Source organism: Aplidium turbinatum, chromosome 3 (genome assembly GCF_918807975.1).
Source record: "Aplidium turbinatum chromosome 3, kaAplTurb1.1, whole genome shotgun sequence".
In the NCBI taxonomy this organism is placed as follows: Eukaryota; Metazoa; Chordata; class Ascidiacea; order Aplousobranchia; family Polyclinidae; genus Aplidium; species Aplidium turbinatum.
Genome location: NC_137474.1, coordinates 15108512 through 15124885, shown reverse-complemented (window position 1 = coordinate 15124885; position 16374 = coordinate 15108512). Strand labels below are relative to the sequence as shown.

General features: G+C 38.6%; 2 protein-coding genes across 2 annotated transcripts; both read left to right on the top strand.

Annotated features, from left to right (window-relative positions):
• Window positions 1-2733: 2733 nt before the first annotated feature.
• Window positions 2734-5739, top strand: LOC145766386 (sulfotransferase ssu-1-like). Its single transcript, XM_082578087.1, has 2 exons — window positions 2734-3618; window positions 4474-5739. The coding sequence occupies exons 1-2, from the start codon at window positions 2881-2883 to the stop codon at window positions 4666-4668; spliced, it is 933 nt and encodes a 310-aa protein (XP_082434213.1). The 5' UTR covers window positions 2734-2880; the 3' UTR covers window positions 4669-5739.
• A 6303-nt stretch (window positions 5740-12042) lies between these two features.
• On the top strand, window positions 12043-13332 carry LOC145766574 (sulfotransferase 1C2-like). The gene is made up of 3 exons (XM_082578292.1): window positions 12043-12112; window positions 12478-12788; window positions 13138-13332. Exons 1-3 carry the CDS (start codon window positions 12043-12045, stop codon window positions 13330-13332), a joined length of 576 nt encoding a protein of 191 aa, XP_082434418.1.
• Window positions 13333-16374: the final 3042 nt, after the last annotated feature.

Genomic DNA, 16374 nt, shown 5'->3' with positions numbered 1-16374 from the left:
GTCAGATATGACAAAGCAATATCATGTATTATTGTAATGTTCAGCAGTAGGCCTACGCGTGAAATAAAAATATTGCAAAATGATGTCCAATAAACGATGGACCGCCGTGTTATAGTAGGGAGGGTCGCTACGCTAGTGCCGCTACCGCGAGGTGCTCCCTGTGATTGACGACTCTTTCTCGCGAATGATGAGCGCGACTACACGTAACAGGAACTCGATTTCTCGTAGCAATTATTGTTCAAAATTTTTTCTACAAGTATGGTATGTACCTTAAATTGTATGAATTTTCTAGGGGGGCTGAAGCAAATATTGAAAATTCCAGGGGTGCTGAATTTGCTCTAGGGGGGATACAGCCCCTTGAGCACCCCTACTTTCCGCGCCCCTGATAGAGACTCAACTGGTACAATTTATTTCGTCCCCTGAACATTTCGTACCCTGAAAAGATCGAGAAAAAAACAACAGAGCCGACGTCGCTGATCGGAGTTGCCGCAAACATTTTAAAATTTCTCTCGATCTTTTCAGGGGACGAAATAGGTCGAAATTTGATTTTGGTACTCCGATTTCAGGGTACGAAATCGGGGTACGAATTTTTTATGGGACGAAGTAGGATGCATCCAGACTCAACATAGAGACATAGCTTTATTTCCGAAAAATGCCAAAGAAAGCATGATCTTATCCTTTTGCTATGCCACCGCACAGCACCATGTTACAGTAATATTCATACCCAAATTTTTGTTGAACATGCTCTCAGAATGCTCCAAATTTAAAGTAATGTTTCAAAATTTTCTGGGGGAGCCCCCCAGACCCCTCGCCATTCAGTGTCGTCTTAGGCGATCACGCCGTCAGACTTCGCTCGCCGACCGTCAAACCACCCCCTTCCCCTTTCAAAATACCTAGCTACACTACTGAATTGGATCATTGTCATTGGGGCCTGCAAAGCATATTCCGCACAGGGCCCGAAATACCCTAAGACCGGCACTGCATCAGCCTTTCATTAAGTGGGATATCTTCTTTATTCTTAGCATAAATACGGTCAATCTGATGATTATTATGCATAGCCTGGACAGTGAACAACTTTTCGTCTGTCCAAAGAACTGGTGACTGCGTGCCACCACCAAGTTTTTCCTAAACAAGCTTTCCTCTCTCCAATCTTTTGGTTTTTGCAGCTTGTGAGAGCAACTGAACTTTGGTTTTCTTGTATTGATTGATTGACATTTATTTTGTTGCGAGTATAAATACATATATTCAGCAAAGTCAGATAAAACAAACGATAACGTAGAATGTATGGATACTGCAACGGGTGGCAGCGAAGTGACCTGGAAGGTCTTCTAGTCGAGCAAATATGGTGATAGTTGCAGATCATGTTTAGAACATTTTGCTATATGCCTACACAAAGAAAATGTCAGTTTTTTATTTTAATAATGTTTATTTTAAACAATCAAAATCTGTCTACACTTGGCTTGATCACGCTGTAGAAAGCCTGTATACTGGTGCTTAATGAAATGATGTAATGCTTACTGTACAACACTCGCTAACAACTAACTAGATGAAGTCTTACAACCATCAACTCACTGGAGTACAGAAAACAACACAAATGTAGCTAATAGTGAACACAAGTTTATCAAATCATAGCTACACTTTTGCCGGAATGAAAGTGCAAAGCAGCACGATGAAGTTGCTGAAAACCAAACGTATATATATTATTTATAGGCCCCCTGAGACGTTAGGCCTGGGGGGTCAGGCTCCCTTGTACCCTCCCCTTGACAGCACTGACACATGTGTAGCATATATCAGTGCTTCCAGGCGCGAATCTAAGAGTTTTTTTCGGGGGGGGGGGGCAGAAAATTTGAAAATCAATTAAAAAGAAAGAAAAAGCTAAACAGATATGAACAATGATACTACGACATATACGATATGCTAGAAAATAGACATTAAAACAACCATTTTCATCAATTGTGATGCCGAGGGACTAATATCAGCTGTTTAGAAGCATATCAAACCATTTGATGCGGAAACATACAATTTTTCACAAAATTTCGGGGGGGCCCGGGCCCCCTGGGCCCCCCCATAAATCCGCGCCTGAGTGCTTCCCAACGGGTGAGTTGCGACCCACTGGTGGGTCGCAAAGCATTTCTAAATGTTACTGAATGTTAGAATTTTCTAAAAAAATACCGACATTACTATGGATCTCACAAGCCGCAGTTTGGTTTTGAACAGTACTGCGCCTTCGCCATCGCTACTCTTATCTTCACTTCATTTGTTGACTTTCCATTTTCATGAATTGTGCGCCCTGTTTTCTATTAGATCGGGAAATTATTGCATTATCATTACGCAACAATTATGCAACAATGTAACAAATATATAACAATTAGATGTGTTGTGTCGCATTAACTATTTCAGGACGTATGCCAGTAGTAAAGATGTCATATCTCATTGTGGGTCGCACAATAAAACTTCAATTAAAAGTGGGTCGCAAACTGAAAAAAGGTTGGGTAGCACTGGCCTATATAATAATATATCTGCGATGATATTTCATATCGACATGTACAATATATGCTGTGATTTTCCAGTAAAAACTAAATACAATCTATGAATCAGTATTTCAGTGCGGCTCCCAAGTAGGCTAAGCATTACATTTTTCTAACTGGCCCTTGTGTTAGGTTGCCCACATCTACATTACGGTTTTGTTTTACAGCACATCTTGCAATAATAAGGTAATAATAATAATTTATTGACGCCAGTTGGGTGCAAAATAGCTTCAACAAAAAGTCTCCATAATTGGCGATTTTCTGCGAATTCTCGTAGTTCTTCTGGGGTTTGATCAAGTTTTTAAAAGTCAGATTGCTTTAGCTTACCAAACGTTGATGATATTTGGGAGAAATGGAAACGGTGCCTAGTTGTCCAAAATTTGAAAAATTCAAGCACCCTCATAAAGATTTGTATGCTTTATATCCACCTGCTTTCGAGCAAAAAGACTTGGATTCTGCTGTGAAATACAAAACGGAAGATAGTGATATCTTTATCTGTACGTATCCAAAGTGTGGAACGACATGGATGCAGAATATTGTGTGGCTCATTACACATTATGGTGATCCCATACCAACCGATAAGAAACTAAGAGATGTAAGCTCGATGTTGGAGTTTGACGGATGCGAGTTCACACAGTCAATAGATAATCAGGAGTTTCCACGAATAATTAAAACTCATTTGCCTTATCCCTTTGTTTCACAAAATCCAAATGCAAAGTATATCGTCATAACAAGAAACCCAAAAGATGCTTTAGTTTCATATTACTATCATGTTAAAGGTTTTTCTGAATCATACCGCTGTCCTGGTGTTACATTTGATGGTATATTTGATGGTTATTTAAAAGGACAAGCTGAGTTTGGAGAGTATTTTGAACATGTTGGTGAATGGTACAAGAAACGTCATCAACCAAATGTGCTTTTCCTGCTTTATGAAGACTTGAAAAAAGATCCTGAAACAAATATTTTGCAAATTGCTCATTTTCTTGGGAAGGATTATGAAAAGTCTTTGAAAGAAAATGATCGAGAACTGCTTCAAAAGATTATTGCCCAAAGTAGCTTCAAACAGATGAAAGATGATTTGAAAGTTTGGGTGAGTAGCCTATCTCAAGTCTCTACTTCTGCTAACCAAAAGTAGGCCACTTGAAATCAATGCTATCAACCTATCTGGTTACGCAGGTATATCTACTATAGTAAAGTGATTTGTTGGCCAATTTAAAAAAGTTGGTCAATAAAAGTAACCTTGCAAATTGAAAACAATTTAATACTATTGGACAATTGGGAATAATATCAATGATTAGTTGATGACTATTCGCTGTTGTCAAATGTTTTACTTTCAGGCTAACAATGTAAAACAAGATAACTTGGATAATTTTAGTTTTTTTTTTCGCTATCAACTTGCTTTTGTTTTTTGACATTGCACTTCGTTTGTACTGTGACAACGAAAATTTAAAATAGTTCCGCCCCGTTAGCTCAGTGGTTACGCGCCCGGCTCAAGATCACGCGGCGCAAGTTTGACTCTCTGGTTGTGCGTTTGAGCAACGCATTTCAGGACTGCTCTCCATTCAGCGGCACCTAGTGAATGGAATAATTCCCCTGCAACAATATTTCGGAAAACTTCACTCTGCCCATCTCGGTAACCGGCCCTGTGTCAAGAGCCTCTACAAGTATGCGAAACTACCAGGAATAACCAATCATGGCTTTGTCAGTCCGACGATAAAGATTCAAAACCAACCAACCAGATTAAACAGTCATAAAACCAACGCTGGTCATATAGTTAATCGAGTCTGATCTATTTTTACATATTTTTCACTTGCATGTTGAACACTCATTGAATAGGCTGCTCATTAGCCCTGTGTATTGCAAAAGTAGCCTATATTTGAAAAAAATAATTATTTATTAATTACTACATTATTTTTATTATTATTTATTATATTATTTTTTTCAGCACAAGACTCCTCGTCCAGACGATCTACCATTTGTCAGAAAGGGTGAGATAGGCGACTGGAAAAATCACTTCAGTCTTGAACAGTCCGCCATTGCCGACAAGTGGGTTGAAGAACGCAGTAAAGCTTATGGAATGGAGGAATTATGGAAAGATCATCCAGAAATCAATGGACTTCCCTTCGTTGTGAATCAATAATTTAGAAAAGTCATACAAAATATGTTATAAACTGTAATAATTTACTATGTTGTTGTACACCTAGGAGTATGCAATGGGAGAGTTGGGTTTGGAATTTCATCTCTACTTTACTGAAGACATTGTTCTCGAAACCAAAATTATGGCATCCAGGCCGGATAGCGACTGTCAAAACAGCGACTGTCATAATGGCGACTTCATAATAGCGACGTAATGAAGTGAGCGACTGTCAAAACAGCGACTGCCATAATGGCGACTGCATTAAAACAGCGACTGTTATGATAGCGACTTAACACTTTAAACCGAACCAAACCGAACCCAGCTACTACAAGGCAGAGACCTGACTCAGCGAATGAAAAGATACGTGACAATGAACACACGAATCACTGTTGTACAGCAAAATCGAGGCCAGTATGATCTGCGGCAGTTCCTTCGAGCCCTTGCTCACAATTTAGAAATAAACGTGGCTTGATTTTTATTGCAAGACTTTTGGTTGTTTTAAAGTCCCTTTTGGTTTCAATCTTTTTCTAGACCCTGAATTTTATTGCAAGGCTTGACGACTTTCTGTTGTTTGGCTTGACTAGCCTATTTCTTTTTAAATCATGTGACTTCTATGGATAGTCCAAATAAAATGTTGTTTTAAAGTCCCTTTTGGTTTCAATCTTTCACTACGCAGTGTTCGCCTATTTGTGCGTGCATACGTCTGTAGAGAGGTGTGGGGGATGGAAGGTATGTGTGGAGGGGGTGAAAGAGTGCGTGTGCGCGTAAGCCTTGGATTTAATAAAAGAAGTGAGGTCGCTGTTGTGGCAGTCGCTGTTTTTGATGAATCGCTGTCGTGTAGTCGCTCTATTGACAGTCGCTGTTTTAAATGAATCGCTGTCGTGTAGTCGCTCTATTGACAGTCGCTGTTTTAAATGAATCGCTGTCGTGAGGTCGCTCTATTGACAGTCGCTGTTCTGACAGTCGCTATTTGGAACCCGAGCCAAAGAGGTGATTTCAAAACGACTCAGTCTTTGCAAAAACGTTTAAATATTGAGATAGGCATTGTAACTGTGTGTAATAAAAATATAACCTACCAGCATGACTTAATTCATCATTTTGAAACAAGGAAATTTGTTATTAATCAAAACAAGTCAGATTTAAAGTTTAGGCATGACAAAAATAAAATAGTATGTTATGAATATCATATAGAAAGCAGCACAGAAAATTAGATAATTTAACCTTAGTGGAAAGCTTGTACTGCTTAGCCTATAGTGTCTTGCCAAAACAGTAACATAAGCAACAACAATCAACTTCAAGAAAAATAAAAACCTGAACATCAACCAATGTTGGTAGGCTACATACAGAATGATGCAATTAATATTGACGCAGCACGACGCACGGCCAGAAGCACGAAGTATTGTAGGCTACTGTAGTGTCGGTGGTGTTAACAACTGCAGTGGGAAAAGAAGCAAAGATATGTGGATCCGAGCACTGTTAGTCTAGAACTCTAGATCTTGTTGAGACAAGTGGGTAAATAGGAAGATAATTTTGAGTTCCAGCTACTTAATATTCTATGCCAGCTCAATATTACCGACTTCTTTTTTGCATGTTTTTTAGCACCTTCTCACGATCCGGCAAAGAGTGAAACATGCTGCAAAGATTACTTTGAAAACAGGGATTTACTTCACTTGAATTAGCTCTGCTTAGCATTGCGCTTGGCATCGAGCACTCTTTTGTGGTACAGCATACCATTTATCGTACTGAAAAATAAATATACAGAAACAAAATAGATTGTATTCGAATAAGGACCTTTTGATGACCCCAGATGAAGAGTGAAACGAGATGTAGAGCAAGGATCTCAAACACGCCGTCCTCGAAGAAGTCCGCGAGGCATTTTTGAAATTTTAAATAATAATTAAGAAATAAAATTTACTCTTGTTCACTTCATACACGATAAAATTCACTTTAAAATTGCTCATATAATCTGAGAATGCTCATCAATCTTCACACGACTTTTGCGCCAGCCCATTCTCACTCCATGTATTGCCTACCAGAAACCCGTATTGTTGCGTCACAATCACAGTGCCTATTTACATCTTGTGCTGTTATCGCAATACCAACCTTGGTAGCTTACTGTATTTGCGGCAGTGAGTTTTTCAAGGATTTCGTTTTACCGCGATTTTCGAGAGTCGGTTGTAAAGATGTTTGCTTTCTAGTCTAAGTGGTCCAGGTCCGTAACCTACAGTTTGCAGTTTTGCAGCGTTTTTTTTTTCTTTTTTTTTTACTACTAGTACTACAGTATTTCTTTTTTGCGATGTTACGTTCTTGATGCGTTCTAACTACCTCTTTTATTGCCCACTTACTGTGTTAGTGTGTTTATAGAACGGTGATGAACTGTTTTATCAGCAGTGACAACTCACGGGTACAAAAGAATTGACATTGCCAGAAGAGCACAATAAACATAGCAAGGTCAGACACATAAAAAAACCGGCATGCTACACCCGCGGCAGCTGAAAGCAGTGTTATTTTGGGATGGTGATGCACCGGGGAAAGATCCACTAGCTTAGGTCGTGGGGGCGAGGCTTTGGAGTCAAGGTACCTGTGAATCGAAAAATTGTATACTGTAGGACCAGTCCACACAGGGCCGCTGACGAGACAATTTGGTCGCGAAACCAATAAAGTCCTAAGGCCCAAAATCAAGGTACTTATACGACAAACGCAGTAGCCTATATCTAAAGAATACGTGGTGGTTTCTCCAAGATCTCGGGCCCCTTGAAAGGTTACGGGTCCCTAAAATCTTCCAGGGCTCGTGTTCAAAAATACCCCCTGAGCCACCTCTGTTAACACTAAGCTGAGTGCACAAAATTTAGAATGGCGAAACAGGGTTTAACTTTTCGCAATCCATAAAGGTTTTGTGGCCCTCGGGTTAATTCACAAATATTCGTTTGGCACTCAAAACAGCTTGAGTTTTAGACCTTTGCTGTATTGGTTATTAAAAAATAATGGTTGAATTTGATGTAGGCTAATCTGCTTGTTTTTTTTGCTTGACATTGAGCACTTTTTGTAAAATTAGTATAGCAGTTGGCTGCATGGCCGGGCGGTGAGAGTCATGGTTCGACGGTCGAAAGGCGCCGGTTTGACACCGCTCAAGAGCATGTAGAATTGTACATGTGCCTTTGGAAAGACGCTTAAAGGTATGCCGCCGATTGCGATGTGGCACCCCTTCGACTATAGCCCTTAATTTTTCTCATGGTTACGAGCAGCAAGCTGCTCTAGAGAGAAATGCCTGCGGCCTTTCTTAGGGCAATGGCCTACTGAACTGAAAAGTATTTATTGTTTTATGCTGTATTTGTGTATTACAGAGATTCTCAAACTGTGCCTCACAACGCCATGGTGCGTCATTTAAAATTTCAAATGGCGTGGCACAAATGTTCAGTTTTCTCACTACAAAAATTTGATATAAAAGTTAAATCTTTTCATCAGGATATGTAGGCTACAGTATGTTTATTATTATCTACATTCTTTGAAAACAGCAGATTGTTATTGAGTTTGGAGATGTAAACGTTTGTCAGCAGTCTATTTGTAGCCTACTTAGTTTTGCCATGACTGTGACTGTGATTAGCCTATAACAAAATATTGATTGGTCAACAAATAAAAAAACTGAGAAATTCTATTCTATATTCATTATTTTATGGACATCTGTTTTTATCTGAAATCCCATAGTTTAGTGGAATTAAATGTGGCTTACTTAATTACACATTTTTATGTAGCCTAACTGTAATTGAGACTTTTTGTTGTGTAGCCTAATTGTAATTTTAAAAAGTTTGGTCCAAATTACATTTGGCAAGTTGCACACATGATATCAGTACCGGTAGGGGAGAGTGGGGTTAGTTGGAAGGCGGGGTTAGTTGAAAAATGATCATTTTTTTAACTCTCCATAACTTTTTTAAATATTTACTGCAAACATGTGAAGTAGTTTATAAAAACACACAATCCATGTTAGTTTCGATTTGTTGAGTCAAGGTATGTTTGTTTGGCTGACAATTTTGTGTTTTCTTACTTTCGAAGTAAATTTTTTAGGGTAGGCCTATTTAAAAACATCTCATGCGTCGATATCGTTAAAGATAGGAAGAAATTTTTTGATGTGTGTCAGCTGTAGGTGTTCTACAACACTAAAAAATAAACAAATTTTAGTTTAATGCACCATGCTTGAATATTTTAGGAAAATAGTTTGTCATATGCTAAGGGGGCTAGTTGGAAAATAGTGGGTGGGGTTAGTTGGAAAATGTTTTAATAACAGCATAACTATGTAGTATGATACGAGTATATCGTCGTGGTATGATAATAAGTAGTATAAGTTCCAATGTACTTGTTTTAAGCAGACATACATTGTAAAATTTTAATTTGAATAACTTGGAAAGTGCTATATATGCGGCATCACAAGTTTTAACAATGCGTTTTTTAAAAAATGTTTTTCCGATGATTAGATGTAGACTTCATTGCATTTTAATTTTAAAGCAAGTAAACATATTTGCTTACAACCCCATGTAAATGTTTGTTGGTTGAAAAAAGAGTATCCAGTTCATTAGTAAGCATTAAACTGACGTTTTCCAACTAACCCCAGGCATGGGGTTAGTTGAAAAATCAATTGTATGTTTGTTTATTTTAAATTTTCATTAAAAGCTGAATTGATTCAATACTTATTTTTGGTTGTATGATAGAGGACATCATAGATGATAATTTAAGCCGCTTCAAGTTGTCAGGTTATGCACCAATTGTTTTAAATTTCACTTCTACAAGCTGCCGTAGTGTTGTCAGCTTCTGGGGGGCTTCGCCCCCCAGACTCTCCTTATGTGGGAGAGCTAACAAACGAAGAACGGCAACAACAAAAGCTGCTGTTTAGGAAGTTAAAATGCAAACAAACAAATTAGAAAGTGATATGAAACCGACGGTTTATGGAAATGAGCTTTCACACGCTTCCGAAGATTACTTTTCCCTCAGGTGTTTTTTCTATGAACTGTGTCATGAGTTCTTTGACATCGACAGTGTCCAAAATGTTTTGGTGGACATGCATCAACGCAAGATGAGTAAGTCTTTTTTGTGTCATTGAGCTGCTCAACCACGTTTTCAGGCGTCTAGAGCAGAAAAAGATCGTTCTGATGATGCAGCTGAAACCGGGAGGCAAAGGCAGAGCTCCACGAATATTCGCGTTTCTTTGAAAAGATACGGTATAGTGTTTGAGGGTTTAGTTGTGACAATATCTCAGCAACCTTTTGAACGGATTTGGGGTTTTTCCACGTACAACACCGCTGAGCAAAGTAAGTTCCATTTGTAGGCGATCTTTTCTGATGGCATCGGGTAAGCTGATCTCAGTATCAGATCTTTCCTCATCGTTTGCACAGCTCAGAAGGGCCTTCACTCTGTTGGCTGCTGTAAGCAGATCCGCCTGGTCGAATCTTCGATCAAGCTCAGCTTGAACCAAATCAAGGGCTTCGATGTAAGCCTTATTGCCGTTTCCACGCTCCTTCTCCCGCAGACAACAAAGAATCCGATTCTTCTGTGTTTCGAAATCGAGTTTTGCTCACTCGAGGATCCTTTGGCGTCTTTAGGATGATTGATTGATTGAATCTTTATCCTCAGACTGGGAAAGCTTCTTGCAGAGCTTAATCCTGGCAGTTTCGCATACTTGTGGAGGCTTTGGATCACTGGCGCAGGCCCGGTCACCGAGATTGACAGAGTGAAGTTTCCGATAGTTGAAGTCTTGTTGCCGGGGAATTATTCCATTCATTAGATATGCCGCTGGATAGAGAGCAATTCTTAACGTGGGTTGCTCAAGCGCACACCCCAAGAGTCGAACCAGCGCCGCTTGATCTTGAAGTTTCTTCGTTCCAGAAGTCACGCGCTAACCAACTGAGATTGACAGGCAAAAAGAAGTTCACTAGTTTCATAAGCTTAATTAGAAACGGATTCATCTTTTCTGAGGTTTTTGTTCCGTTCGCGGAGAATGGTGATTGATTCCAAAGCTGAAGTAACAGAGATCTTCTTGTTTTGGAGCTGCCTTGCGACGGCTTCTGCACTCTGCAGGCTGAAAAACTTCGCCGCTGCAGGTAATCGCAAAATAAATCCGCATCGTGCGTGCTTGTTTTACCAAGCCAAATATGAATTTGCACGTGCGTCTCCTCTCATTGCACTATCTTCTGTCATGTCGGTCAGATATGACAAAGCAATATCTGTATTATTGTAACGTTCAGCAGTAGGCCTACGCGTGAAATGAAAATATTGCAAAATGATGTCCAATAAACGATGGACCGCCGTGTTATAGTAGGGAGGGTCGCTACGCTAGTGCCGCTACCGCGAGGTGCTCCCTGTGATTGACGACTCTTTCTCGCGAATGATGAGCGCGACTACACGTAACAGGAACTCGATTCCTCGTAGCAATTATTGTTCGAAATTTTTCTACAAATATATTATGTACCCTAAATTGTAAGAATTTTCTAGGGGGGCTAAAGCAAATATTGAAAATTCCATGGGGGCTGAATTTACTCTAGGGGGGGGCTGCAGCCTCTTGAGCACCCCTACTTTTCGCGCCCCTATAATCAAGTTGTAGCCATTCGGACGGCATCCAACATAACACTAAACTGAAGGAAGGCTGAAGAGTTTTGCCTTTCCTTTGGAAAGGTACCATTCCCGCGCAGGTAAAGACACAAGCAAAAAATAAAGCGAGGTGTGAATACAAGAAATTATGCCTAGACGTGAGCACAACAATTTGACTCAGTACGTAAGGCGAATGAGCCTCCGAAACTGGTTCAATCCTAAATTCAATTGCTTGTAAATCTTGAAAACAACTAATAGTAAAGTGTGACCTTAATTACAGATAGTAGCCTCTTCAGCAAATTGTTATACTATTTAACAGAGGTTTTGTCAAATGGTAAAATTACCACAGAAATGTTAAGTTATTCTTAAATAAACGTTTTTTTATTCGCTTTTGAGTAGCCTACTAATATTATATAGCCTACTTTGAAATGGCAGATCTTCGTGTTTTAACCAAGAAGAGTATCAAGAGTTGTTATTGTAGCATTAATATTTTTTTTCTTTTTTAAATGACAAAAAGACATTGGTCAGACTAAAACGAGTGGGCCCCTAAACATTAAACAGCCCTGGGCACCTTTGACCGGGATGCACGGTGGACAGTTATCATGGACCTGATGAAAATCTTATCGCTGCAACCGAAAACTTAAAATGAAGGATGGAAAACCTTTATATTTAATATAGATTTAAAGTTGACAGCTGTTGTAAAGCAGCACGTATCATATCAATTACTATTTGTATGCAGCTTTAGATAGCCAAAATTACCCTTTTTCTTTAATTTTCAACAAAGTTTGAAACTTTGACAAAATGGATAACTTACACACTTGTCAAAAAGCTAAAAAGTTCAAGCATCCTGATAAAGATCTGCAATCTGCATGTTTTGTATCCATCTACTTTTGAGCAAAAATACTTGGATACTGCTGTGAAATACAAAGCTGAAGATAGTGATATCTTTATCTGTACATATCCAAAGTGTGGAACGACATGGATGCAGAATATTGTGTGGCTCATTACACACTACGGTGATCCCATACCAACAAATAAGAAGCTACAAGATGTAACTTCGATGTTGGAGTTTGACGATTGCGGGTTCACACAGTCAATATAGATAATCAGCAGTTTCCACGAATAATTAAAACTCATTTACTTTATCCCTGTGTTTCACAAAATTCAAATGCAAAGTATATTGTTCTAACAAGAAACCCAAAAGATGCTTAGCTTCATATTACTATCATGTTAAAGGTTTTGTTGAATTTTACCACTGTCCTGATGTTACATTGGATGGTATATTTGACGAGTATTTGAAAGGACAAGTTGAGTTTGGAGAGTATTTTGAACATGTTGGCGAATGGTACAAGAAACGTCATCAACCAAATGTGCTTTTCCTGCTTTATGAGGACTTGAAAAAAGATCCTGAAGCAAACATATTGAAAATTGCTCATTTTCTTGGAAAAGATTATAAAAAGTCTTTAAAGGAAAACGACCAAGAATTACTTTTGAAGATTATTGCCCAAAGTAGTTTCAAACAGATGAAAAATACTTCGAGCATTTGGGTAAGTGAGGCGACTTCTGCAAAACAGTAGGTGACTTCAGCAAAATAGAACATCGAACTAGTCTATGATGCTGTGTATGGCAATTCAGCAAAAGTAGCCTAAGCTTGCAAAAACAAAATAAAGCTACACTATGCTGGAATACAGTAGATGATGACAGAATGTGTGTCAGACTAATTCCTTTTTTTTATCTGAAATCATTTAGCTTAGCGATCATGTTAAAGTTCATTTCATTTAACTTAATTATAACTTTAAAGCGTAGCCTACTGTATCTTTATAGTTATTGTATATATTTATGTGTTGTCAGTGTAGGTCCCTCTGACCTAACGATTAGAAAACGTTTATGTTTCAGTGCAAGTTCTCTCGTCCAGACGATTTACCATTTGTCAGAAAAGGTGAGATTGGCGACTGGAAGAACCATTTCAGTCTTGAACAATCCGCCATTGCTGACAAGTGGATGGAAGAGCGCAGCAAAGTTTATGAAATTGAGGAATTATGGAAAGATCAGCCAGAAGTTAATGGACTTCCTTTCGTTGCAAAACAATAATTTGGAAATTTTAAAGATTTTTGCAAATCAGTAATAATTCACTATGCACGCCGTAGAGTTGTTAAAAATTTTCAAATAGTAAGATCAGATTTGTGCTTTTAACTCTCTTTTTTGGAGTTAATTGTGACAAGTCTTTTGTGCGTTCTGAGGAAATACATGATATGTGTTTTCTAAAAGAAAAAAATGTTTTGCAAGGCCTTTGAATAAACAATTAGCATGGACAGATAAAACCAAGCAACCACACGACATTTAACATAATACGTTAAAGTGAATTATAAATTACGAACGTTTTCGGCCATACACATGATAACCCTTTTCAAGTAACAAAAAATAACTGATTTTACATCTACATTGAAAATAAATAACTGATCTACACAATGAATTGAAAAACAAAATGTATAAGAATGAAACGGCAAAGCAGTGGAGAAATAGGCAAACGGCAAAGCAGGGAAAACAATAAGCAGTCATATTAAAAAAGGACTTGGCTGTATTTTACGGAATTTTTCCCATGTAACCCTACGTATAAAAACATTCAGTTAGCTAAGAAAGTCTTACGTGGCAACAGAGACTTATTCAGGTGGAAAGGGGGAAGTTACCCTCCCAACATTTTATCTTCCATTACAAGCATCATTTGACAGACGTTTGCTAGTGTAGATGTAGGCTGAAAGTACTCTCAGAATGCGCAATTTTAAGATATTTTTCCACATTGTTTGAGGGAAGCCCACCCTCCTCTTAGTGCTTTGCTTTTGCCGACCCCTTACCGGGTTCACTGACATGTACATTGTACAATAATACGTATTTGATCCCCTCGAAATTTTGTGCTGGCTACGCTTCTGAATGACAACGTTAGCACTAGCCTACAAGAACATGTAAACCGGAAATAATTGTAAGTTAATGATACAGCAAAGTAACTAAAGTAACATAATTGAAACAAATTGTAACCTAACCCTCCTGTTCAAATTCTATGCACTCAGGCAGCATCACGACATTTAAGCGTTCCATGGTATGGACGCAGCCAGCACAAATTTTGGAGGGGAGAGAGAATGAGTATTATTGCAAATGGAAATGAGTATCGGGAAAAGCCCCAAACACCCAGAAAAGGGGGCCTGAGGGCGGCCTCTGACAATTTAAAAAAAAACTCAAAGTTACGCTTTCTTAAAGTACGGTACTTTAAGTCAAAATCAATGGTGAAATCTGTCAAATGATGGTGCAAAAAAGGATAAAAAAGTTTAATTTAATTAAAAAAGTTACAGCAGGACATAAAACTATAACAACAGTAAAAATATATAGAGTAGGTCATGGTAGGCCTACAACGGTAGGTTTCATTGTGTCAATAAATACCTTTTGCACAATACAATATATAACGTAGTCGCCTACTTAGACTACCTAATGTTTATGATGGATCTGAGCTGTAGTTGTTCACTTGAGATAGCTGTTCTTGTTATTTGCATGATTGTAAGACCTGACAGTCTATCTTGGCCAATAGATGAAATGTCTGTTAGCTGGTTGCAGACACAATATATTTTTGAGGGGGAGGTAATTGCCCCCTCCGATTACACGCATGCTCCAGGGATGGTATTAAGTGTGATGTATGTTTTCTTGTTAAAACAAGACCATATACGTCAAAAGCATGTTTACCTACTGGTTCAACTGCATAAAGAAAGTTGTTTACTAATGGTTTTGTTAGTAATGGGTTTAGTATATGGGATATTACTTTGAGGAGGATTCCGCTAAAGAAGAAGAATTGTGGGTTTGCAATAGCGGGCAACGCTTCACGATTCAAATTAACTAACCTTTGTGCAATTGCAAACCCAAGAGAGGGAAATCAACCCGCCGGTAGGCTACACTTATTTGTCTGTTTTATCACCACATAAAAGAGTCAAACAAATTCTCTAAAAGTTTCAGAACAATATTTTCTGAATTTTGACATTATAAAATTGTTCATAACGTTATAAGTTGTATCATGGCAAAATCAGAATGGTACGAAAAATCTATTAATCAGTGGTGCCGAAGTAGGGAGGGATGGGAGGATATATCCCCCTCCAGTATTTTGGCAGCATCCCCCCCAATAATTGAGAAAAAATTATTTGCTATGACGTTGTACTTTGATTTAGTTGTTTGCAAGTAGGCCTATGTCGAATTGTTGTTGTTTTTCTTTTATTGATGTTTGATCACAGTTCTAAATTGTCTTGGATTTGACGCTAGACAGTGAAGGACCTTCATTGAAGGTATTAAGGACGAGTTGGACCAGGCCACTGGCCACTGCACTGCAGTAATGCTCATGAGGGGACTCATTGTATTAATCTCCTGTTGTGCAGGCGTGTCTATGGTATGCAATGGATTAATCTCCTGCGTTTAGTATCACGTTGCAAGAAGAAAAAGCTTGACATTGACTCTTGTGAAAAGCTGTTTCAAACCCTGAAAATTACTCGAGAGAAATATCGTGATTTGGAGTTTGAGAACAATTACAAAAATAAAGTTTCACTTCCGGAAAAATTTGCTGCTAATTTTATCACGCCTTTGCAAGCACCACGGAAAAGAAGAGTCCCTGAAAGATTGGATGGAAGCTCGATGGCAGCTACTGCAGACACTCAACTGCATTATAAAATACATTACAATCAGTTCATGGACAGAGTTATTTCTGAACTGACCGAACGGTTTGAAAGTAGCCTGAATTCCGATTCGGCAAAGTATAAAGAACTTGCACGAATTTTCAAGACCGGCTTAGTTCCTGAAATGGTTGAAATTATCCAGAGCTGAATAGACAATCGATGAGTTATCAATTTGATTCATTCAGAAAGGCAACAGGAGCAAAATTTCTGTACGATGCTAAAAGAGCTTACCAGGCATTGTCCAAGTTGGAAAAACTTCTCTATTCTCAAATACTCCAGCTGATTAAGATCCCTTTAGTTTGCCCGGTAAGCTCTGCTGCTTGTGAGAGGTCGTTTTCCAATCTTCGTAGAGTGAAAACCTGGCTGAGAAATACTTTGGGACAAGAAAGGTTGAATGCTAGCATTGTTTGCAACGTTCACCAAAATATTC